General features: G+C 41.6%; 1 protein-coding gene across 2 annotated transcripts in view; it reads left to right on the top strand.

Moving 5' to 3' along the window:
- The window catches only part of KIRREL3 (kirre like nephrin family adhesion molecule 3), a 628,687-nt gene that overhangs the window by 485,301 nt on the left and 117,039 nt on the right, over window positions 1–26,347 (top strand). For both annotated transcript variants that reach the window (XM_075280134.1, XM_075280132.1), the window contains exon 5: window positions 12,951–13,108. In XM_075280134.1, coding sequence (XP_075136235.1) covers window positions 12,951–13,108 — 158 coding nt within the window. The remainder of the gene's footprint in view (window positions 1–12,950; window positions 13,109–26,347) is intronic.

The following is a 26,347-nucleotide window of genomic DNA, read 5'->3' as shown; positions in this document are numbered from 1 at the left end:
AGGGTGCATAGGTAGCAATTGATACAAGGCTCTGGATCCTCGGGGGGGGGGGCCCAACTATCGCTCTGCAACATAAGAGGACATGAGTATTATAGATAGCACATGGTAAGGGGTTACCCAGGAGCTTCATGTTATGCCTCTGTATGAACATGCCTAGGGAGCCCTCGCTATACAATCACAGCAAAAGAGAACAAAGCTGCCCTCTGTGGTCCTGCCTAAGGGCGATGGAGTATTCAAGCATGAAGAAACTGTTGGGGGCACCATTTTAGTTTTTGATGTATCACCCTCTTGCTTCATTTATGTTCCTGTATTCAGTCTTTTAACATTGGCATTCCCTTTTTTTAAGGGGAGCGCTCAATAATACAATGATCTTATTTTACGGCACGTCCAATGTTCATAATCTTCTTACCACTAACAACTCCAAAAAATAAGTATCAGCACTTGAAAACCACATGAACCCTATTTATTACATTTGGTATGTGAGACACTTGTACAATGCTTATTTACATCCTAGTCACAGAAATCTCCACTCAAAGGAGTTTGGCTACTTCTCCAAACCCCATGTCTAGAAAACAGTAACTGCTCTTCCATACATGTAAGGCTAGGTTCACACCTGTGTTTGTTGCCCTTTCAGGCATTTCGTTCAACACGGAAATTGGGTTAAAACCGCGGTAATCGCTTTTTAAAGCAGATTAGATTTCTGTTCGTAGGGTCCCCAAGCGGACCCCACGAACAGAAACCCGAACATAGGTGTGAACCTAGCGTAAATATCATATACTTTATAATGCATTTAATTCATACTTGCCAATTTTTATACATTGGTTTCTGGGAGATCTGGTGCGACAATTGGGCTGTGAAAATTTAATATGACTTTATCCCCTTTTAAACTAAAGACTCCCCCTTTTAAGGTTATGGTAAGCCCCTTTTTGCAATGTGATGTAACCAGCACATAACATGTCCATGTTCTGTATAATAAATCCGGATGCTTGGCAGATGTATCATCATTCTGCTTTTCATGGACACTGGGAGGTCACTCCTTTTTGTCGGATCTTTCTGGATGTTTCGGGAGATTTAATTTAAAGGGATTGCTCAGTTCAGAAAACCTATTGTCATACACCTTATTAGTGAATTTTGATTCATAGAGGAATTTGTTCTGTTCAGGATGAATGCTAGATGCAAAGGGTATCTCTCACTCTGAAGGACCTGTCCTCTATTACACAGAAAACCTATTAATGTGAACAGACCTTGTGTAATACTTTGTTATCCTTGTGTTAGTGCTGTACACCAAAACTGAAAACTGAACGCTTACTGCCAGGGTTGCCCCACTAGAAATGGGAAAATGGTGTCTCTTTAATGAGCTGAATCATTTGCTCCTCATGACTTGACTCCGCTCCCAAACAACTCTTTATAAAAGGTACTCTACTTTTTAGTCTAATGGTATGGCCCCCTGACTGACGGACGTAGTGGCTTCTATAAGGCCTGATGACATTAGGGACTGTTTTGATTTTTTTTATAGGTGGCTTACCTACTGGATTACTCCAGCAAGTAACAGCCAATATTCACTTACTCATATCTGCTCCTGCCCATGGTCTCCTTTTCTTTGGCCTTCACGGGAGACATTATGTTATGACACTGAACAACAACCGGATGTCACATCATGACATTTTTCAGTGTCAGTATGGAGCTGAAGCAGAGGAGGCCCTGGGCAGGAACAGACATAGGTAAGTGGCTGTATCATCCATTACCTGCCGGAGTAATCCAGTAGGTAGTGACCTAAAGTCACTCTGGGGATGAGTAAAGGGGGTACCTTCTGTATGGGGGCCAGGGAAGGGTGCACTTACTGTATGGCAGCCAATGAAGGGTCAGTATACTATGTGGGTGTCCATTAAAGGAGCAATATACTTTGTGGGGACAAATAAAGTTGGCTGTACACTGTCTGTGGGTTAAAAAAGGGAGCAATATACAGTGTGAAAACCAATAAAGGGGGTGTTATACTGTGTGGAAGATCTATAAAGGGGGTGTTACACTGTGTGGGGGCCAGTAGAGGGGATGTTATACCATGTGGGGGTCATAAAGTGGGCCATATACCGTGAGGAGGCCAGGGAGGTCCCCCAGTCAATAGTTAGCAATGGGGCTTGTTCTTTCCCAGTTACGGCCCAGGTGACTGTATATTTAATGCCACCCAAAATATTGCATGTTATCATTTTATCTCGTACATGTAACTACTGTGAACACAACATGACAATGCAGCTATTACACAGATACTGACATTCATTTGTACTCCGGTCCCTTGTATTTGGACACAGCGCTTTCCTCATTGTTCTGCAGAAATGGACAATCGAGTTTTCCACCTCTTTATTTTTTTAATACTGGCCGTATAAATGCAAATTATAATCCAATGCTGAGATCGCGGCAGCGCGAGGTTTATGTATAACGGTAATATCAGTGCTGTAACCGGCTGACTTCATAGATTTAAAGGTGCAATCCACAAAGCTTTATTAAAAAGAACAATTTCTTTTATTGATGTTTTTTACAAGCTATTTGTCCCGCATATTGAGGTATTTTCATTATTTTTTTCCAGATTTATCTCTTTTCTCGTGTACAGAAGATACCATTTTTCTCATAAACCGCTCCGCACACCGCAAATCCTTAATTAAATGCCTATTAAGTCATTTGTAAAGTAATTTTAATAAAATGTTGAGGATATTTTTTAAATGTTTAATTTCCTATCATCGACTCTAATGCAGCCGAAACAGAATATGAGGAATTTTTCGACAATTCACTGACTGATGACCTAACACCTGCATATCCGAGGATGCAGGGCAGATCCTGAGTGTTTTGATGACTAAAGCCCAAGCCAAGCCTGAATGCTATTCCCCAGGTTATATGTAGAGGCATTGGGGTGCACTTTAATTGCCATTCATCATATAACCTTGTACTAGTGCAGGGTGCGCCTCATTTATGAGACCTTCATATACTTTAGGCACACTCCGCAGGGTCGTGAACTCGCAATGAAATCTACAGCAAATGACCTACTTTTTTAAACCAAATCTTTATAGATAACACCACAACACACAGCTTATCTACCCCCTTGCACGGAGTATGGCTAGAAAACTCTCCCATAGACCTCAGTGAGTTGGATCCAGTCTGTTGCTTCTTGTGGCCATAGCTTTACTGTAAAACATATCACTAAATGCTGCTAGGCCAGACCTTTTACAGTCAGGGCAAAGTGGATGGGATTCTAGTGAATTCCATGTTCACGCTGCGGTAAAAAACGTGGTCCGGACACACCGTGATTTCCAAAACTGGTGCGGTTTTGGAAATCGCGGCATGTCAATTATACCTATGGAAACACCAGCGGTTTCTCGATAGGTAAGGAGGAAAACTCTTGCCAACCTTCTGATTAAAGTGCTGTGTTGCCGCCACGGTTTTCCCGCAGCACTATTTTGCTATGGGACCTTAGCCTCAAAGAGGTTTTCTGGGCTAAACATATTGATGTCCTAGGACCTATCCTATGGACAGATTATCAATATCAGATTAGTGGGGGTCACCCAGTACCCCCATTAATCAGTTGTTTTTAGCAATTGAGACACAGAGAATGGAGCAGGAAGCAGACACTGCTGTTCTCTGTGTAGTGGCAAATCTGAGTCATTGCAGTTTAGCTCCCATTCAGGTGAGGGAGAGATAATTTGCAGTACCTACTCTGACCGCTAAACAGAGAACAGAGTTGTCTCCTTCGCACTTCAGGGGAGTGCCAGGTATCTGACCCCCGCTGAACTGATAAAGATGACCTATCCTAACCCTAGGTCACTAATATATTTAGCTCCAAAAACTGAGCAGAGGAGATGCTCAGGCACAATGGCCTCCGCCATAAGTATGTACAGATTAAAAAATAGAATTAAAAATATCGGAAAATAAAAACAGATTAGAAAAAAAATCATCTGCTTTTAAGAAAGTAAACATATTGGTGATACATTCCCTTTAAGGCCCCGTTCCCACGGAGTAACGCGCCGCCCATTCTGACATGTAAACACGTGTCAGAGTGAGCGCGTCAAAACAGAATCCCATTGCGCTACACATTGAAATCAATGGGAGGCTTTTTAACCCATTGATTTCAATGTGTTACGCGCGTTAAATGGAACCCATTGAAGTCAATGGGATTCTGTTTTGAAGCGCTCACTCTGACACGTGTTTACATGTCAGAATGAGCAGTGTGTTACTCCATGGGAATGGAGCCTAAGTCATCCCTACTTGGCGGTAGAGAGAATATAATGCCTTTTTACATATGGATAAGAACACAACCTATTGGCCGAGGTTGGGTATTTCTGCATACTTGATGCTGATTTTCTTATGATCATTGAGAATGTGTTCCACCAACCAAATTGTATCCAGATTTCTACTGCTATGAATTTATGGTTTGTTGCAACGATCAAGATAAAAATATTGGGAAATATGAATAGTATAAAGAATGATAATGGTAACTGCAGAAGAGGTGGAAAGAGCATATGTGATAGCAGAATCCACCTAGTATGGCTGCTGTTTCCCAAACCTGTAGCCCCTACAATGGAGTTTGCTCTATTGCATCTCCCTATGAAGCGCGCTCAGCTTCCCAATACGAGTCATAATATTTTGCACTTTTATTATGAAGGTTTTCATTTGCAGGAAACATGATTCTAATATTTATAGTCTTATACACAACAGATTTATTTTATTTCAATGCAGGAAAAAAGAAAAAAAAATCGTCTTTTGTCTCAATCATTTCTGCTCCGGTGACTGAATAGAAAACATGTAAAATGTTCTGTGTTAGGAAAAATTATTGATTGCAATACAATTTGTGCGCAGCGTGTGTGACTGCCGCCACGACAGGCACGTCCACTCATCCCGGCTTTTATTAAACACGGCTTTGTAACCCGCAGAATCGACGCTTTTAATACTGAGAGCGGCAAGAAGGTGTTCTCTCATAACATGCCACTTATCAGCCAGCAGCAAAGGAAGCAAATAGCCATTGTTTAACTACCCACAGGCCTCAGTTTCTCCCACATAGATGTAATGTTGGTGAGCTTATGATCCAGTTCACACTCGAGCGAGTTGGTGACTGTAGAAAAGGTGAGTACAATGTATTTTCCAAAGTCATCTGGCATTTCAGGAGAGACTATCTGTAGTGTCCTTCATGGGATGTCACATATATCTCCATTGCTGAGAACCTCCAATGACATTTATGTCTATGTGCATTTATTTTCCTTATATAACACCAACATATTCCACCACGCTTTACTAACATTCACATCGCTCGCTGTCGCCAGTAGGGCTCACAATCTAAATCTCTGATCAATATGTCTTCAAAGTGTTGGCGCGAACCAGATTGCCTGGAGGAAACCTTCGCAAACATGGATTGAAACCCAGGGCTTCCGTGCTATGTAGATCACTGATAGGGTATGTTCAAATGGAGGAAAAGTTCGCAGAAACCTTTCCCGCCTTGTGAACATTCCGCGTGCTTAGCTGTGACGGGATGCCGATGCAGCATTGGAGTCATGGCATACCGCTCCTGATTAGGTCCAAATGAATGGGCCTAAACAGGAGCGTCTTGAGCCACGGACACCACGGCTGACTCAGCTGTGGAATCCGTGGCAAGATAGGTCATCTCGCTTCTTTTTTTCCGCTACAAGCTAGTGGGAAAAAAAAGAAAAACAAATAGAAACCCACTGGTCACCTAAGTGGTCAGACTGTTTAGACCAGGAGGCCCCATAGAGTATGCAGACCAACGCAAGGACTAGGGCCGGTTTGCAATTATAGGAAATGTAGGTTTTGATCAGTAGTGACGCGTTTCAGACTTGTGTCTCCTCTAATAACATTGTGGAGTAATTATGTAAATAGAGGAGATGAATCGAGCAGTGCGCCGAATATAACAAATCATCGCCAGCGCTACACACAATACAATCCCTCACTGGTAATAGCTGCGCACACAAAATGAACAAAAACTGATTAAAAAATCACTTTGCCTTGGCACCTCAGCCTCATACTGTTTTACCATTTCAAGATAACAAGATAATGTACGTGCAATATTCATCAATTCACATACAAATGAGAGAACGCACACAGACATCTGTTTGTGACATTGCCGAGATAAAAGAGCAGCTTCTGCTGGGAGGGAAAGGTATTAATTGTAGTGCAGGAAGCTCAGTGCTCAGTGCAGAGCAATGTCACTCTGGCATAAACTGCAAATCACACTATGTGCAATGCAATAATCAGTGCGCCACCTGGTGTTAGAGCGCTGCACAACCATACATACTATATTTCTGCACTGCAATTTACTGTACTCCACCTAGTGATAGATCAGAGCACTGCAGTCCATAATACTTACTGATTTACAATCCATAAATATTCTACACTCCACCTAGTGTTAGAGTAAGGCACTGCGCTAAATGATACAAACAACACACAGTGACACCTGTATGAGCTGACCACTCAAATTAGCACAGAAAAAAATACAGGTTACATTGTCTAATGGAGTCTGCAGGCATTTACAGCCCGCCAAAAACCTATAAGATTATGAAAGAGCTGAAAACCATGTATTTAATGTGTGGTATAACATCACACAGACAAATAACTTGTATAGAACTAATAATCAGCAGTCATGTATGGTGAGAACTTCCACTGAAACAAGACGCCAGGAACTGCAGGACCGGACCACGGTGGAAGACACTGGGGACAGGTGAGAATAGATATTTTTGAGAGGGGGTTTCACCTTCCCCGCCCTTCTTGTGAAAACTGTATATCCTGGACAACGCCTTTAAGTGATGTAGAATGACATTCATCCCTATTCTGTGTGTGTTGAAGGTTCTCATGTGTTTCTAGACACCGATCCTCCTGTGTCTATGAGATTTGAACTTTTCTTTTTATACCAAAATTTTCATGTCATTTCATGTTGTGATCAGACTAACAGAAATTTTTGGCACAGGGAGATCTGTCCTCTTTTCTTTTATTGTATGGCGATGTGAATTCATCCTCATTCTGTCCTGTGTCTCCTATAGAACACTAATAGTGCATATTGTACATATAATTTTAATTTCTATTTCTTGTAGTGTTGGATCAGAACAATGCACCACATGATACACATGATATTACACTTCATAATCTATAGTGCACTATTCTCAATTGCTTATAGAGTTAATGCAGAACACGGCACAACATAATAGACAGTACAGTATATACTACAATACATGAATAGTTATCTTGTCACCATTGCTCTACCTAGCGTTACATTAGAGAACTGTATGTGCTGTGTCCTCTAGATTCAATCATTTTCCTCCCCATAGCATTGGATTGAGAGAATATAATCTCTGATACTCATCCATAACGTGCAGTGCAATAATCTCTATTGAGTCAGCGTCACACCATTAGTGGTGAGATGATCGTCCAAACCCAAGACATAAAGCTGTCGTCCACTGATCGTCTTATATTTCGCATCTTGTGTCTATAGAAATCAGAAAGAAACATTAATTCAGCCACGAAGTAAAGGCATCTAAATTTTTTAGCCTATCACGACATATCAACACTCTGCCTTGCACATCCAGCAGAACAGATGGTGGGCGCCATTTTTGAACACACTTGTACTTGTGCATGTAACGAGTGTTAATTAGTTACCAAACAACAGGTGTTGATTCGGGGCACATTGGACGCGCACGACGCCTCGTCTTCTTATGGAGCACGCATGAGTGGAGTTAATGAGTAACGTTACATGATCATTGTGTAGCTGTACAGTACATTTATTTACAACCATCGATCAGCTATTATAGCTGTAGGGTTCCAGAACTTGGCACCCAACAATCTGCTGTTCTTCAGGGAGTGCTGCCTCATGTAAATGCCCTCTGCTCTTATCTTAAAGGGAATTTATCACCTGTATTTTTAATCAATTGAAAGTAGCTATTAATGTATTTTCTTAATGATTGTAGTTACTTTGTGTTTGCAGTTCACTCCATTAAGAGATATTCTTTACAGTAGCCACATGGTGTATGGGAACTTGTAGTCTGGAGATGACTCTTTGACATCCATTTCAGAGAATTATGGGCATGCTTTGTAACCTGTGCTGGGGTGGGGTAACAGAGGTGTTATCTATCATTGTAATCCAGCCTATACTGATAGTAAAGTACTCCTGAGAAGTGATCATCTACATGACCTATTGTGAAGCTAAGTGTTCAATGTGAAAGCTACACACTTTAGGAATTTGTTTTAAATATACAGTCCTATGAAAAAGTTTGGGCACCCCTATTAATCTTAATCATTTTTAGTTCTAAATATTTTGGTATTTGCAACAGCCATTTCAGTTTGATATATCTAATAACTGATGGACACAGTAATATTTCAGGATTGAAATGAGGTTTATTGTACTAACAGAAAATGTGCAATATGCATTAAACCAAAATTTGACCGGTGCAAAAGTATGGGCACCTCAACAGAAAAGTGACATTAATATTTAGTACATCCTCCTTTTGCAAAGATAACAGCCTCTAGTCGCTTCCTGTAGCTTTTAATCAGTTCCTGGATCCTGGATAAAGGTATTTTGGACAAACAATTCAAGTTCAGTTAAGTTAGATGGTCGACGAGCATGGACAGCCCGCTTCAAATCATCCCACAGATGTTCAATGATATTCAGGTCTGGGGACTGGGATGGCCATTCCAGAACATTGTAATTGTTCCTCTGCATGAATGCCTGAGGATTTGGAGCGGTGTTTTGGATCATTGTCTTGCTGAAATATCCATCCCCGGCGTAACTTCAACTTCGTCACTGATTCTTGAACATTATTCTCAAGAATCTGCTGATACTGAGTGGAATCCATACGACCCTCAACTTTAACAAGATTCCCGATGCCGGCATTGGCCACACAGCCCCAAAGCATGATGGAACCTCCACCAAATTTTACAGTGGGTAGCATGTGTTTTTCTTGGAATGCTGTTTCTTTTTGGACGCCATGCATAACGCCTTTTTTTATAACCAAACAACTCAATTTTTGTTTCCAAAATGAAGCTGCCTTGTCCAAATGTGCTTTTTCATACCTCAGGCAACTCTATTTGTGGCGTACGTGCAGAAACGGCTTCTTTCTCATCACTCTCCCATACAGCTTCTATTTGTGCAAAGTGCGCTGTATAGTTGACCGATGCACAGTGACACCATCTGCAGCAAGATGATGCTGCAGCTCTTTGGAGGTGGTCTGTGGATTGTCCTTGACTGTTCTCACCATTCTTCTCTGCCTTTCTGATATTTTTCTTGGCCTGCCACTTCTGGGCTTAACAAGAACTGTCCCTGTGGTCTTCCATTTCCTTACTATGTTCCTCACAGTGGAAACTGACAGATTAAATCTCTGAGACAACTTTTTGTATCCTTCCCCTGAACAACTATGTTGAACAATCTTTGTTTTCAGATCATTTGAGAGTTGTTTTGAGTAGCCCATGATGCCACTCTTCAGAGGAGATTCAAATAGGAGATCAACTTGCAATTGGCCACCTTAAATACCTTTTCTTATGATTGGATACATCTGGCTATGAAGTTCAAAGCTCACTGAGGTTACAAAACCAATTTTGTGCTTCAGTAAGTCAGTAAAAAGTAGTTAGGGGAATTCAAATCAATAAAATGATAAGGGTGCCCATACTTTTGCACCGGTCAAATTTTGGTTTAATGCATATTGCACATTTTCTGTTAGTACAATAAACCTCATTTCAATCCTGAAATATTACTGTGTCCATCAGTTATTAGATATATCAAACTGAAATGGCTGTTGCAAACACCAAAATATTTAGAACAAAAAATGATTAAGATTAATAGGGGTGCCCAAACTTTTTCATAGGACTGTAGATACTTTAATATGGTGAAATGTCAAAAAAATCACACCAATTATTCATAAAAAATGGGGCAGACTTATAACGCCTTTGCTCATTATTCTTCTGTTAATAACGCCAGTCTTCATATATCTGCCCCGATATGTTTAACATAACATACTTGGCATTCTGATGGCATATTCCCTTGAAAGGTGAGCTCCTATGGACAACCCGTTTGTATGTAGATGATCACATGATTAGATTATTGGACCAATGGATACATCATTTACCAACAAAATTGTACAGCCATTCGCCTCAGCTCTGTATATGGGAATAATTTGACTACATAAATTCTACCACACTGGTAAAATTCCCCTAAACGCAACCCCTTCTATTATTCAGTGCCTCCGAAATGCTACGGAGAGAACATATGATAACAGGACCGGTGGAGAAGGGGGTCATTTTTCAGCATCAGGACCCCTGACATTCAGCAAGTCGCCAACGAAAAATGGCAGTACCCTCTTTGAGTCCTGAATGTCTCCACTTCAGATATTCTTTTCTCTAGAAATATATTTGGATTTTCCTTTCGTTTTTTTTTTTTTGTTCCATTAGCAGACTCTGAATTTTTGATATATGTATGTAGTTTTTCGTACTTCAGTAGCTGACATTTAACAAACAATATGTTTGAGCTTTAATGAGTTTACTGTAATTGCGTGCGGGTCCGCAGTGGTTGCCTGTCACACGTCTCACTGAAGTCACCCATGTGGCATTTATTCCCACTCCTCAAACTTTGAGTATTTCAGGATTCGCCTGATTAATGCATCATCCGCTGGTGACATTGAAGACGACACTGAAGCATTTATCACTGGAAGTCAGATTCTTCATTAATGAGGATCATTTTAGAACATATTGAAAACTTTTCTACACTTGGAGAATGACTTGAGCTAAGTCTTAGGTTTGAAGCTGTTTTCCTTTAAGATTTAAGTTTTTTGCACAAGATGCATCGCCTGGGTCCAGGAACTGTACACAGTGCACCCACAGACCGTCTCCATTGTAATGTGACAGGGGGTTGGAGTAACACTCGGCACGTACAGTGCAGATGGCGGGACTCCATGACGCCAGTTTATCTCTCCATATAAATAAGGTTGTAAGCATAATAGATAATAAAGATAAAAGTGACATAAAAGAGTTTATCACATTCTGGGAACATAAATGGCGGCTGTCATGCTGGGATTTGCCCGGAGATGTTCTCAGAGTGACACTGAGAAGACTCAATAAGTCGTCATCTTTGAGAACTGCACAGCAAGAAAGTCCACTGAGAAAAACTCTACGGACTTCCTGTGAAAAGCGCTGCGGGAAAAAAACGTGATGTGTTTGCGATTTTTAGTTGCAGTTCGCTACTTGGGGCCTTAGTCTAAAGGAGTTTTCTGAGCTAAAATTTTTGATGACCTAGCCTAAGGATCACATGGGTAGGGTTTTGACAGTTGGCACCCCCACTGATAAGCTGCTCTCAGCATCCTGATACATAGAAAATGAAGCAGGATCTCATTCACTTGAATACAAACTAAAATTCAGTGAGTCAGTTCAGCCACAACTAAGAGAACAGCGCTGTCTGCTTCCTGCTCTATTCTCTCTGTATCAGCTGCTGAGAATAGCTGATCTCTGTGGGTGCTGGGTGTTGGATCTCCATAATCTGATATTGATCACATATCCTTAGAATAGGATTGCTGCTACGGATCATCCAACATTTCTGTCTCCTGAAAATACGCTTATATAATGTAAACCCCCCAATTATATGCTACTGGGTTAACAAAACAGATTTACCTTCCAGGAATCTGGAAAAGCTGAGTGATGAAGATCACATTGTACTCTTGCAGTTGTTTGCTGAAGTACTGTCAATGACTTCTTGTACAGTAAGCGCCTGTATTATAAACGTACGCAATTAATAGCAAGATCTGAATCGTGCGGCGCCGTCATCGTCATAAAGCGACAGTTAAAGCCTTTTACAAAAAAACTAAATGATAGAATTTTAATTGGAAATTTGAAAACAATAAGAGAAATGTTATTTCAATCATCTTTAAAGCTTCAGACGTCTCGGTTATAGCCGCCATTAATCAGACATATCGGTGGGTAACGCAACCGTTTCCCTGACGAACGGCACAATGAACATTTTATGAGAAGAGAACCTGCAAGAGTGACGCCTCATATCCAGACACAGTTATATTTTGGAATTTTTGTACAATTGTAAATGTATAAGAGCTTGTTCACAACTGCAATGTAGTTTCCATGTATAACAGAAACCACAGTGCTGTGCTGGATCCATTACATGACACACATAGGCAGTGCCTGACAGACCTTACAGGATTTTAATGGGGTTCGTCAAGTTCCATAGTGGTGTTTGTCATCATGATGTTCCTAATGGAGTTTCCAATGCAGATATGAATACAGTCTAATCTGAATGGTTCCCAAAGGTGCATATAGATAGTTCAACCATTGTAACCGCACACCATGGTAAAATAAGAATATTCTTTGGAACGCTTCTTTATGATATTACGCAGATCAGTCATCTGTCATCTCTTTTGACACGTTTGTAAATACTACCCTGTAATATAACACATCTTTTATTATAGCTCTGCATTGTGTCATGTCTCTGATACCCTTCCTAGAAATTCAGAAAGTAATTGACATCTGGGTGTGTCCCTGTGATGTCCCATCAGGGCTGCCATTGTCAGACTGTGTACGACAAGGAAAATGGTAACAACCAGTTGTCAATATAGCCATACATTTCTAGGAGAAATAATGGACATAGTGAACATAAGATTTAGAAATGTTAATAATAAGTTGCTCATTGCTTATCTGGATTTCAGAGAATGAGGTTTTGCTGCAATATCACATATAACCTGTGCAAAGGTGTGGCACTGTTTCAGGAAGAAGGCAGCTATGTTTCTTAAATCCTTGTATCTGCATTCAAGCTTACAGTCAAAAATATTTTAGTTCACACCTTTTTGAGTGTTCACTACATCTCCAACTACAACAGCAGGTTACCCTGAGGGTTTCCTAAATTGTATTAGTGTCAATAAAATGTATCCGTTCTCAAGATGGATAATAAGATGTCTTTTTGTGTGTTTTCCCAACAGTTCCACCAGATGATCCAGTAATTATTGGGGGTCCTATAATAAGCCTCCGTGCAGGGGATCCCCTGAATTTAACCTGCCATGCAGACAACGCCAAACCAGCAGCAACCATCATATGGATGAGGAATGGAGAAGTCCTAAATGGGGCGACATATTCAAAGGTCAGTCCTGAGGATTGCTGTGTTTCACTCTTGTATTGCTCAGATTCGTTGTTGTGTTTGTTCTCGTAGACTAGAAGAAGGAACCACAAGCAGCTCTGCTACATTGTAACGATGAGCATTTCAATAGAAAAAACATGATATTGATGGTAACAGCCACCATAGCAATAACAGTAGGACTGAACATCTCATATTTCTAAGGCTGGGTTCACACCACCACCGCTGTCCGTTCCGGGATTTCCGTCATAAACCCCGGGGAAAATGGACAGGGGACGGCTTGCCGGCAGTCAGCTTTAAAACCTATTCATTTGAATGGGTTTTTAAAGGTGACCGCAGGTGTCCGTATGTGGCCTCTCTGCCAGGAAACAAAGTTCTACATGCAGGACTAATGTGGTGATGAAATTAAAACCAGCATTACCTTCTGCATTACCGCAATCTTGGGCCTTAGCCTAAGGGAGCCTGCACACGGAGTTACGCTCCGCTCATTCTGAACGTAAAATTTGTTCAGATTGAGCGGCGTAAAAACCAGTTCCCATTGATTTCTATGGGTGCCGACATACGTGTGCTACCCATTGAATTCAACGGGACGCTTTTTTCCCTATTGCTTTTAATGTGATATCAATGGGAGCTGGTTTTTACACGCTCATTCTGAATGAATTTTATGTTCAGAATGAGCGAAGCGTAACTCCGTGTGCAGGCTCCCTAAAAGTAGTAACCGGAGTCTGGTGGACATTCCCTTAAATTTTCATCAACCTGCTGTTTCCCCTTGGAGGGACTTAAGTGCATTTACTATAAGGCCCACATTACAGAAAAGCTTTTTTTGTTTCGTTGCTTTTATTTTTTGAGCCAAAGTCTGGAGTGGATTTAGTGTGAGAGATAAGTATTAGAGACGAGCGAGTACTATTCAAAACGGCCATTTCGAATAGCACGCACCCATAGGAATGAATGGAAGCGGCAGGCACTCAGACTTTGCGGTGGTCGGCCACTTAAACCCCTGTGTGCTGGTGACGTACATTCATTCCTATGGGTGCGTGCTAGTCGAAACTGGAATTTCGATTAGTACTCGCTCATCTCTAATAAGTATAATCGCTTATATAACTCCCATTCCTATGAAAGCCATTCCTGGCTTTGGATCAGAAAAGCGCAGTAAAATCTGTAACAATAAAAGCAGCTTTTCCACAGCATGGAGCCTTAGCCTTAATGTCTTTCTTTGTGGGAGGGGAAACAACAATAAAATGGCGGCTAGAATGTTTTGATTTTTTTTTTCTCGCGAAACTGTTCAACACTGGAATAAATAGCATTATATTTTTATGGGTTTTTTTAAAATATTTTGATGTTTATCCACTGGCAGTAAGCAGAATAAATGACCATAACCTTAAGGAAATGATATAGAAAGTATATTGGAAGATTGTACACCTTTCATTCTACAAACAATGACATTTATTTGCTGTAACTGGACATTCCCTTTAACCTCTCAGATGAGAGGTCACCTGTGGCCATACAATGGGGTCAGATCCTCATTGATGACCTTACCTGAGCTTATCAATAATAAGAAAACCTTGACAACCCCTTTAAATTGGGTCAGTAGAAATTCTCAATTTTTTTTTAGTCGGCAGCACTGTACAATATTTTCAGCATACGATAGTTACAGGCTGCAGGTTCCAACATTTATCCAACATAACATTTATTTGCTGCGACTGGATAATCCCTGTAAGTATATCATCCAAACCAACACCATCTGAGCCCCTTCCACTGGGGCCATCGGGCAGCAAGAGTTTGGGTGAAGGCCCACCTATCGTTCTGCCTGGCAAAAACGTGCCCTCACCGTTCCTGAAATTTTCATCTAGCAGATGGGCCACTAGCAATGTCTACTAGGTGAAAGCAGTTTTCTCTTAAGACGGCAGCAGAGTTACCTGCAAATGGTGACAAGACTGCGACTCTTTTGTCACATTGGTAACCATTTTGGTTGCCATTTGGAGCCCTGTTATATTTTAAGACCATTGTAAGGGGTCACTATACTTATCCCGTTCTGATCCGGAGTTATATTATGTCTTCTATTACAGTCCTACCCTGAGCAGCATTTGTGATCCAGCTTTCCAGTCACCTGACTTCAGTGTAAGGGCTTAGATGACACATAAGGCTCAGTTATTAGATCTTATGGCTATGGATCTTAGATAAATCCACAGAACATCTCAAGGGGCAGCCACCAATATTGTAAATGCAGCTTTGGAGTAAACCTGAGTATAAGCCCTTTTGTGGCTTGAAGGTACATTTGAGTGAAATGGATCACTGGTGTCAAATACTATACAAGCAGCATAAATCTTGTGTTACAGGCCATGACTGTAGTTGCAAGGGGTCTGTTAGACCCGGAGTGGCCTGACAAATCCCCCAGATATTTCTGATTCCAGCTCCTTTCATCCTTCAGGGGAAGAAACAAAAGCGAGCACCTTGTGCTTTTCCTGTTCTTTCATTCCGCCTCCTGTTTTCTTACTGAACCAACAAGAGAAACATTTACTTCTGTCTATCTGCTCCCAACAGCCGACTCTGTAATCCCTGCGGCCAGCGCAAACAGATAATTAAAAATGCAATCTGCAGTAGGGACCTTGCTATGAATGCAATGAGAACGATGTCTGTTACCTTTCCAGAATGCTCTGCAGCTCACCACGCTCTATGGTGGCTCCATTGAACCAAGAGAATAAGAGAAAATTGAAAGCTTTTGTACGCCGCCAGCATATCATTACAGGCCTCACATATCTTTTGTGCCTCGGAAAATGCCACAAAGGAAAAAAATGTATTCAGTTCCTCCGGAGAAGGAAAAAAGTCACATTCAGTGGAATATTTCAATAATCTGGATTTAAATATATGAGCCTTTCTTAGTCGGCTATGTGGGCTTACTGCAACGTTGTGCCGTATAATTTAGAAACAGGAACACAATAACACCGCTGATGGAGGAGCCTGTAAAAATATCACTTTAATACTGCAGTACATAAAGAGCATTAAACACGCACGTCAGGAAACAGGCTTGCTTTACAGCAACTAATGACGAAAATACAACACTAAGATTATATGCAGGACACATAAAGCAGCGGCATACAACTTTGAGGTGGCCTCAATAGTGAGGTCCCTGCCAGGGTCAGTTTTAGAAAAAAAATGAAACTGCACCAATAATGGCAGTCTTTCATTATCAGTGCAATCTCCCTGGCTAGCAAGGCTTAAGGATCTCTAATCACATCATTACCAATAGTCCTTCAACCCTGACAACAGGTCCTTTAACCCAGGAGCAGTTCAGCCTGAGTCTGAATGGTATAAAATGGAGGTAGCATCATAAACTGGTACTAGGGGTTCGGAGGCTCTCCTCTTATCTCCTCACTCTGTTGCGGGGACAGTAAGGGGGTGGAATCGGGCAATGATTTGATGCAAGTTTGGAAGTTTTTATTTTACCAGAATGCTGCTGCCAATGGTCCACAGGTAGAAAGTGGGAGTCTATACCTGCTATTAGGAGAGGTTGGGGGCAATGCTACTACCTCTATTTCTATCCTGTGGTGTTTGGCGTTTCTGCTTAGGTGTATTGATGTGAATGGTGGTGGTTTGGCACTGCTAGGGTGAGATGTTGTGTTGCAATGTAACGTTTGGCATGATCAGGGAAGCATTTTGTGCCATACTGTGGTGTTTTGGACTTCTGATATTTTCCGCTGGACACTGCTATCTGGCACTGCTGTCACTGGTAATCATACTTTCCAAGAGTCCTTATTTTGAAGGGACATTCCCTACTTTTCACCCAAGTCGCTCTTTGCCCCTTAAATGTTCTTCATTGTTCTATCAAATGGCTGACACAATATAGTGCCCCCTCAGTGACCATATGATATTACATATTAATTGAAAACCCCGTTCCCATGGCTTTGCCTGCTGAGGGCTGTAGTGAAGGCTCTGGCTGGTTACTCATCGAGCCTCTCTGCCACGGACGACATCAGCTGAAACCTGAATGACGTACACAGAGCTAATATTTCCGTGCTCCACCATTGTACTCAACATATAGAGTTGAAATTGCTATCTGAGCTGTAGGACTGTTCCACTTTATCTGGATCAGATGACGAGTCCCCACTACCATAGGGCAAAGGGCCCTGCATATAGTTATTCATACATTTTTTAGATATTCACACAATGAACTATATATAAGTACCCTTCCTTGACAGTCCAAAAGTTAGAAAGTATAAAATCCGATACTGGTAGTAGAGACCAATAACTGATACCAGTAAGTCCAATAGAGTGGTGGTAGGGGTTTTGTGGGTGATGATGGCTACAACCAGTGAATGCTGAGTATTGTACTGTATTCTGATCCCTAGAATTTCTTTCCATTACAACCATTATTACATCTTCACTTGTGAATCCTGCAGGGAATAGTCTCTTCCTGCCTGAGTTCTGGCATAGCAGGGGAGCCGTGTCTGCGGCTAATAGTGTAATATGTCTGTAATATATTACTCTAGTTATATGGTTACCTCCAGGATATTATCCCCATCATTTCTCCTATAAACATCACATAGTGGCTGCACTGAGAGGATGGGTCAGGATGTGGTGGCCACAGATGAGGGAGCTGGGAACATTTCATTATCTACAGAGACCATAAAATCCTCCAAGTTTATTTAACTGTGAACATTACAGGTTACATCACAAACCGTGTAACTTCAGGGATAGCCCCAGTACAGGAGCCTGCGCTGTCACTATTAAGTGAAGCTACATGGCCGAGGTACACAGGTATCGCTCAGGTAGCATTATCTCACATACTCCTGCTGCCCTCTACTGGTTAAAGGTCTGTACAGAAACAAAACTCTGCTGTGATGCATATTGGAAGATGTAGTGTTTATAGCATCTATGTACTACAGTATCAGTCTGTTGTAGAAAACCCTTTAAGGCGGGTTAAGGTACTGAACTGTATGTTTATAGTAAACCTGTAAAATGATGTCCAATACTTGAAGCCCATATAGAACCCTGGACTGTAATGAGCTCTACAGTTAGTGAAAGGGTTAATCATTGTTGTGCTCTGTGGAAATAAAACAACGAGGAGACGGTGAGCGGGACGGATAGATTGATCGTCTTAATTGTTTTAACTGCTTTCTGAATTATTTATGAATATATTATCTGTAATGATACTTAAAGCCGCCGGGAGAAGTAACAACAAAGCCTTGATATTTTCTTATCATTTGATCAAAGTATCCACAAAGCAGAGCTCAGCGCAGCCTCTCTCCTTAATGAGCGCGCTCCAGTACAAAATAACACCGCCATCCCTCAGCTGACCCTGCCATGATCATGTGTATGACTTGTTACAAGATAATATCACTCACTGGCAGCCCTAGGGCATCATGGGAACAGGCAGTGTGCATATTATATTAGCAGATGCATTGGAGACTGGATTATATTTATTGTTCATTTACCATATTCTACATGCATTGAAGATTTATGGAGTAGTATGATGATATAGTATTGTGCCACCTTGTGTTCACTGTGACTAACCACATACATGTCCACCCAAAGAGCTTGAGAAGGAGACTGATTGGGAACTATATTTACAGCTACCAAAGTGAGAAGGGAACAGATTGGGAACTGTATTTACAGCTACCAGAGTGAGAAGAAGACTGACTGGGAACTGTATTTACCGCTACCAGAGTGAGAAGAAGACTGACTGGGAACTGTATTTACAACTACTAGTATGGGAAGTAGACTGACTAGGAACTATGTTTACAGCTACCAAAGTGGGAAGGAGACTGGGATCTATATTTACAGGTACCAGAATGGGAAGGAGACTAACTGGCAACTGTATTTACAGCTACCAGAGTGGAAAGGAGACTGACTGGGAACTGTATTTACAGCTACTAGAGTGAGAAGGGAACAAACTGGGAACTGTATTTATAGCTACCAGAGTGAGAAAGAGACTGAATGGGAATTATATTTACAGCTACCAAAGTGGGAAAGCTACAAACAGGGAACTATATTTACAGCTACCTGAGTGGAAAGGAGACTGACTGTTGCTCGGTTCACTTTTGCCTTTGTACTCCGTATAGGGATTCCTTTCCCCTCTCTGCATGAAAACCAAACAGCAACCACACGGACGCCATTATAGTCTATGGGGTCCGCAGGTTTCCTAATGTAACCGCTTTTTTATGTGGATTAGGTTTCCATTCGGGGGGAGCCCAAGCAGACCCCCAAACAGAAACCCGAGCACAGATGTAAACCTAGCGTGAGAACTATATTTACAGCTACCAGAGTGAAAAAGGAACAAACTGGAAACTGTATTTGCAGCTACCAGAGTGGAAAAGAAACCAACCAGGAACTATATGTACAGCTACCAGAATGGGAAGGAGACTGACTAAGAACTGTATTTACAGCTACCAGAGTGGGAAGGAGACTGATTCAGTTATGTGAGTGGCAGGAATTGAAAGAAATGGATTTTGTGGATTTTCCAGCAGTCTGTCCATAACATCGCAGATGGTGCTGAAGGGGACAGAGAAGAAAAACAAATGAAATGGGCATATTTATGGATGAAAACACACAGTAAATAGCCTTTTTGGAGGTTTTATACGAATGTGATTTGTGGGCTAACCTCTTATCTATGGCCTCTAGATGTAGCAACTCACTTTTTCTATAGGGGTAAAGTTGTAAAATATGAAATAGCCACCTCTGCTGTCCTCTTTGTAAAACTTATCTTAGGCCAGGTTCACATCTACGTTTGGCAAATCCAGATTAAAAATCCAGATTACAAATCCAGATGAAAACTCATTGATTTCAATGGTTTTAAAAGTAATACACATGTATCCTTTTGTGCTATTTCTGTCTGTTTTTTTTTAACCGAACACAAAGTCCTGCATGTCCAACTTTGTGTCCGGTTAAAAAAAAAACAGTTTCGCCGCGGAGAGGCAGAAGACGCTCAGGGACGGTCACTTTGCAAACCCATTCAAGTGAATGGGTTTAAAAACTGACCACAGGGTTTCCGTCTCCTGTCCAGTTTCTCTCAGCAGAAGACGGAAACCCGATAAAGTGGAGACCAGGCACAGGTGTGAACCTGCCCTGAAGACAAATTGATTACATACTGATAGTAATCAGTCTGTGTCTGTTTTGCAATCAGTTTTTCCCTCTGCGCATGCTCTCTCAGAATGAAGAAGTGGGAAGAGAAAAAAACGGATTGGTCAAATGGACACAAACTGATTACAAACTGACATAAACTGTCTTAAAAGCCCCTAGAGTATATTGATTGTTCATAGGTGTCTACAATGGGGCAGAATGCTGGGTGAAGGGGCCACAATGGGGCATAATTCTGGGTGAAGGGGGAACAATGGGGCATAATGATGGGTGAAGGGGCCACTATGAGCTATAATACTTTGTGCAGGGCCACTATGGGGGATAATACTGTATGCAGGGGCCACTATGTGGTACAATACTGTGTGCAGGGGCCACAATGGGGCATAATACTGTGTTCAGGGGCCACTGTGGGGTAAGACGCAGGAATGAGGGTCAGTAGGGGTCTTCGAGGGGGGGGGATGTCAAAAGTTTGCCACAGGGCCCCACCATTCCTAGTTATGCCACTGTTTATGTGCATGGAGCCTTACACTGATAGAATAGCACATACATTTTACAGAATTGTATAAAGACATTGAAAAATAGTGGCTATCAAAAGTGTAATTGGTATCAATAACTTTGCTGTGAACCATAAGGGAAAAAGGATGATCTCTTCTAGAAAGATCCCATTGATTTCTTTTGCAATTTCCTCATAAGTCATCTGAGTTCCAACATATTATTATTTAGATGTTGCGTTAAATTTGATTCATAAAATTATAATATTTTTGTGGCAACAAGTTCAAAGCCGGAGATTCTGTACAAAGCTCATCCTGTGCATCAAATCGCTGTAATCGCTCCGGGAGGTGGTAATCTGCACCCATCCTCCTCTTGCCAGCACAACAGAATGCTTGGAATGTTTACTGTTCCGATCTGGATTCCCCTGGGTCTTCCAGGTCCCAGCAGCTCAGGCTTTCATGTGCTGTTTTTTTTGGAAAGGACACTGGGTCTTTGAAAGCCATGCCAGGACATGTCTGCAGGAAGAGGGTACTAGGCTTAGAGTCTATGGGATGCATTATACTTGGCTGGAGTGAGTTGGCCAGCACTGAGCCATATGGACAGTGAATTTTCTTTCTTCCTTTGTCAACACAGCAGCTAATCATAAAGCAGAAATGCAAGTGAAGAAGAACTGGGGAAATGCAATAGTTTTTAGGACATTTACAGGAAATATCTTTAGTGTCCATGGTAGAAAAAGCTTAGTGTCCCAAACTTTACAAAACTAGCCTATATTGTTCTTCAGTTCTCTGAATGAAATCCAGAGTTTAAAGAATAGGAGCTTTCATTCTAGTAGCCGTTTCACCATCTATGGCTATGTCTAGACAGTCCAATGAACATTAAAGCCACCTGCATGGAGTCACCTCTGAAGGTGTTTTGCTATCTGGTAGCAAGAGGTTAGCAGCAGATCATCACAAAACTGCATATTATTTAAATGGCCCCTAAGTTTCCCTACAGCTTAGTCTCATTTAATACAGCATGTCATTCTGGGCCAAAATGTAATGCACTTTATTTAAAAATGTTGCTATTTCCTGCCTGAAAATGTTATCTAAAGTTCCTGCCACCAGATACCTGCCACCAGGTATCTACATTTAGCTAATTTGCTGTTCACTCCTTGTTAATAGGAAAGATCTGTCCGTAAATACCTACTAGGGTTGAGCTGATCTTGAAATTTCAGGATCATTTTTAAAATCCGATTTCCGATCATTTTCCGTCTGAACCCGATCCCAATTCCAATCCTAATGCAAGTCAATGGGATTTTCTTAATTATTGAAGATCGGATTTTAAAAACGATCCTATTCACTACACAGCATGGAGTCCAAAAATTGTTTCAATTTTTGGACTCCACGCTGTGTAGTGATTTAAAAAAAAATCCCCCGGCTAATTATCCCCCCTGGTTTCCGTTTACCTGCACAGATCCGCTACTGCTCCCCGTTCTTCTCGGTCCGGTCCTCTCTCATTGACATGCCTTCAGAGCGCCGTGTGCACCCCCACCTCCCTAGGCTAGTGTTAGAGATGATGGGAGCAGGCGGGGCTTGTTGTGGCTTAGGAGAGTGTGGGTGGGGAGACGTGAGTGCATCACACACATCTCCGCTCCCAGTACCCGCCCACACTCTCCTAAGCCATAAGCCCCACCTTCTCCCAGCATCTCTAACACTAGTCTAGGGAGGCAGGGGCGAGCAGGGCGCTCTGAAGGCATGTGAAGGAGAAAGAAGAGGAGCGAGAAGAACGGCAGCACTTCTGCGCAGGTAAGTTGAGCGATCAGGATTGGAATTCCATTTCTGATTTTAGGCGGGATCAGAACACGATCGCGATCATGAAATTTACGCGATCGCTGATTGGGATTCGATCTTTTCCAATCCCGATCGCTCAACCCTAATACCTACACAATGAAGCCATGTTCACACTGGCTAGAGGGAGGAGGGTTTTTCTTCACATAATGAATCTAGAAGGGAGGGTCTGATTTTCCTCGCAGCCTCCACATGTCTGCAACAGCTTTCCCTGTCTGTACACTGGAGTGACAGCATTCTGTGAGAACTTTCTGCTTAAAATGTAGGAAAAGTTTAGTTGTGTACTTTTATCTACTTCTGACTGTACATGTTATTGCTGGTGGCATGTTAGTCAAAGACAGTAAGCAGCTTTCCTGACTGTGTTCATAGATTTGTCTTTTTCTGCATCTGTTTAGATGCATCATACCCTGTATTTGCAGTTCAGTGTCCCTGGATCTCCTATATTTTCTTATTTTCGCCTATTTATTATGTTTTCTTGGCCTTTTCAGCTGCTATTTTACAGTTACTCCTGGCAGATTTACATGTAAAGCAATCTGTAGTACTAGTAGTAATGAACAGGGGGGATGCTGACTGCTCCTTATTCTACACGGCCACAGCCTAAGAAAGAAATGTAAATTGTGCAGCCATAATGGGAATATTAGTAGCAGAAAAACATATGGGACATCATGTATCATGCTTATACAGACAGAGAACAAACTGCCCAGTAAGACCCTGCACTTCAACACAAAGATTTTCGAAACATAACATAGTTTTTAAAATTTAGAATAAAAACCTTCATGCTTTATACTGCAGGCTACATCCCAAAAACTTTAGTTGAAAAGTGCAAAATAGGAAAAAAGTCTCTATTAGAAAGTGGCTTCTTTTATGGTTTCTGTTTTTCACTGAACAGCTGGCTTCTAAATGAGGAGAACTGAGAAGATTGGAGACGTTTCATCTGCATTTGAAATGTGTTTAAAAAAAATGGTGAAGTTTTTATTCTGTGGGTCATTATTGGCATCATTCAGCTCCCATCAGCAGCCACTCATTCACATGGTGTACCAGTGATAAGAAGCAATATTCCAGACTATAAGAAGATATTATGATGGAAAGTTCTTATCTATCTCTGGAGAACTTTCATTTATGGTTTAAAGGGCTTAGAGCCAAACAAGAGGATGGAGCCTGAGCCAAATGTCACTAAAGAGCACCTGTCCTCATAAACCCCTCCTCCCCCTCCTTCCTTAGGCAGCTAGTCTAAAAATTAGATGTGCAGCAGTCAGAAATATTGCAGATTTTTAGGTCTTTTTCTTTTTTCCTGATGCTTTATGTAAATGTTAATTTCAACTTGTTAACTATGATGAGTGAGCTGTGCGTTGTGCTGTGAGCCAGTCAGATGTCTCCTGCTGCTATTCTACCTTCCTTCTACCCCTCGTGCATTCTCACACAGGGACTGTGAGACTATTATACATTCTCCTTCCTCCCCTCTCGCAGCACTCAGCACCACTGTTCCCTCAAAACTGTGTGGTCTGGTAATAACAGAGTTAAATATACCGAACCTTGCAGAAAGTATAGCTGCTGTTGGGCTCCCTGACCTCATTAGTAAGTCATTTTAACTCTTTAATTTCCAGCCTGCCTCTTGTGATGTCAAGTGGATTCATAGGCTGGATTCTTCATATCACACTTTAGGGTGACATTAAAGGGTCAGGGGAGGAACACCATGCTCTTATCTGCAGATCCGAAGTCACCAAGGGGTTAAATTAAGGACCATCATTTAAATTGGGATTTAAATGATTAAATTGGCTTTGTCTTCACTTTAATTAATTATTCCTCCATCAAGGGCATCTCAAGGTCAATTTCTTTAGGATTTTAATTAGTGCGCTTGTCTCCAGCGTGGGGAGAGTTCACGGGTAATTATTGTGTTTTTACTCCTTGTTTTCATTAATTGTTGTTGTTTAGGATCTTCTCTAATTAACGTCTGAGATTCTTCATGTTTTCGTGGATTCTCGTTTCTGCCTCTCTGTCCTTAATCCCCAGAGTTTTCTCATCTACAAATCGGATGAGAGGCAGAAAAGATGAGTGTTCCTTATCGGGAAGATCGCAATGCGGCCTCCATTACAAGCGCTGTTCACTCCTCAGCCCATGGCCATGTCTGTCATTTATTCATCTCATCTACAAATCATATTTGACTAAATGGAAAAAATTTTAATATCTACAACCAAGCAGTAAAATGTCAGTGAAATTCAGAGCTGGCCCATCCAGAATTACAGATGTAGCAGAGATGAGTTTGTCATTTCCCTCAATATGTGTTTTATGACTAGAGATGAGCGAACACTATTCGAAACAGCCGTTTTGAATAGCACGCTCCCATAGAGATGAATGGAAGCAGCCAGCTACGTCCATTCATTTCTATGGGAGCTTGCTATTCAAAACGGCTGTTTCGAATAGTGTTCGCTCATCTCTAATTATGACAACACTGTTTCTGTCTTTCCTATTACTTAACGCTCATTCACACAACTGAGTTTCAGCATTGAAACCCGGTCTGCATATTGACTGGATTTACCGGCAGAAGGACTACTTGATCCTAGCGGTATAGTTATCTATGATCCTAGGGGTCCCTGCCTCCGCGCACAACATACTGTCCTGTAGTGATTATAGTATGGGGCCATATGTCACTGGGAGGCCGGACCAATACCATATTACATTTAGTGACGTGGCTAACCGCCATAAACAAACCACCCTACCAACCATTAATAAAGACAATGAGACCTTGGTGTGGGTAACGTGGTGTTGGCCACTTTTATTAATTGATCAACGTTATTGTAAGCAACAACGTATCTATAAGATAAAAACATCCGGTATAAACACATTAAATTGTAAATAAGATAAACATAGTAACAAAATATGTACAAAGCCCATGCCCATTCCCTCTTCCAGTAGACTTCGAATCCAACGGACCAGAATGCCCCGCTGAGGCAGCGGGCATGAAGGACGTAACTCTCCCTCATTTGGGCATGGACTCCCACCAGGCGAAGAATCTGCAAAGAGAAAGAAAAACACCGAGAAAAACAAAACGAAAAGAGGGAGGGAGGGGGAACAAAAACAAGGGCAGAGTGGGCAGGTGTTCCTTACAGCAGCGCTGAAGGGTAAGTCACTGGCCCTCCTCAAATTTATATACCCCCCCCCCCCCCCCGCCCACTACTTATTTACACCACATCACAACTTTTGAAACACAACTTTTGAAAGAAAACAGCCCCCAGACTCCTCCCGCCACTCAGTCCATGGCCCTTTCCTTAAACAGGTCAGGGCCTTACAGGACTCCTAGCAGCATATATAACTGTATAGCTAGGAGTCCCACTCCCAGCATACTCTTTAGGCCTGTATATCCTGCTAATACTTGGTCGTATGTGTATGGGGTTAATGGAACATCTTGTAAATCATACTGTGTGTGATTTGTGATGTTACATAGGACTGCAGGAAATGTCTACTACAGTATCTGAATTCATAGGGTTATCTGTGCTATTACATAGGACTGCAGGTAACATATGGGACTGCAGGTAACATCTAACACATTATGTGTATCTCTATGTGCTATGATCTATGGGAAGAATATGCAAATCCGCCTTCCATGATGTAATTAGGAAGACAGTTACTGCCTCATTGTTGCAAACCAATAGAGGGCGCTCACTGGAATGTGCAAGCCTGTCTTAAGACAGGATTCACTGGAATCCTGTCTTAAGACAGGCTTGCACATTCCAGTGAGCGCCCTCTATTGGTTTGCAACAATGAGGCAGCAACTGTCTTCCTAATTACATCATGGAAGGCGGATTTGCATATTCTTCCCATAGTTCCTTGCAAAGTGGAGTGCTAAAGGCTTAAC

The sequence above is a fragment of the Leptodactylus fuscus genome, chromosome 6 (assembly GCF_031893055.1).
Source record: "Leptodactylus fuscus isolate aLepFus1 chromosome 6, aLepFus1.hap2, whole genome shotgun sequence".
NCBI lineage: Eukaryota > Metazoa > Chordata > Amphibia > Anura > Leptodactylidae > Leptodactylus > Leptodactylus fuscus.
This window is presented reverse-complemented; position numbering and strand designations above follow the sequence as displayed.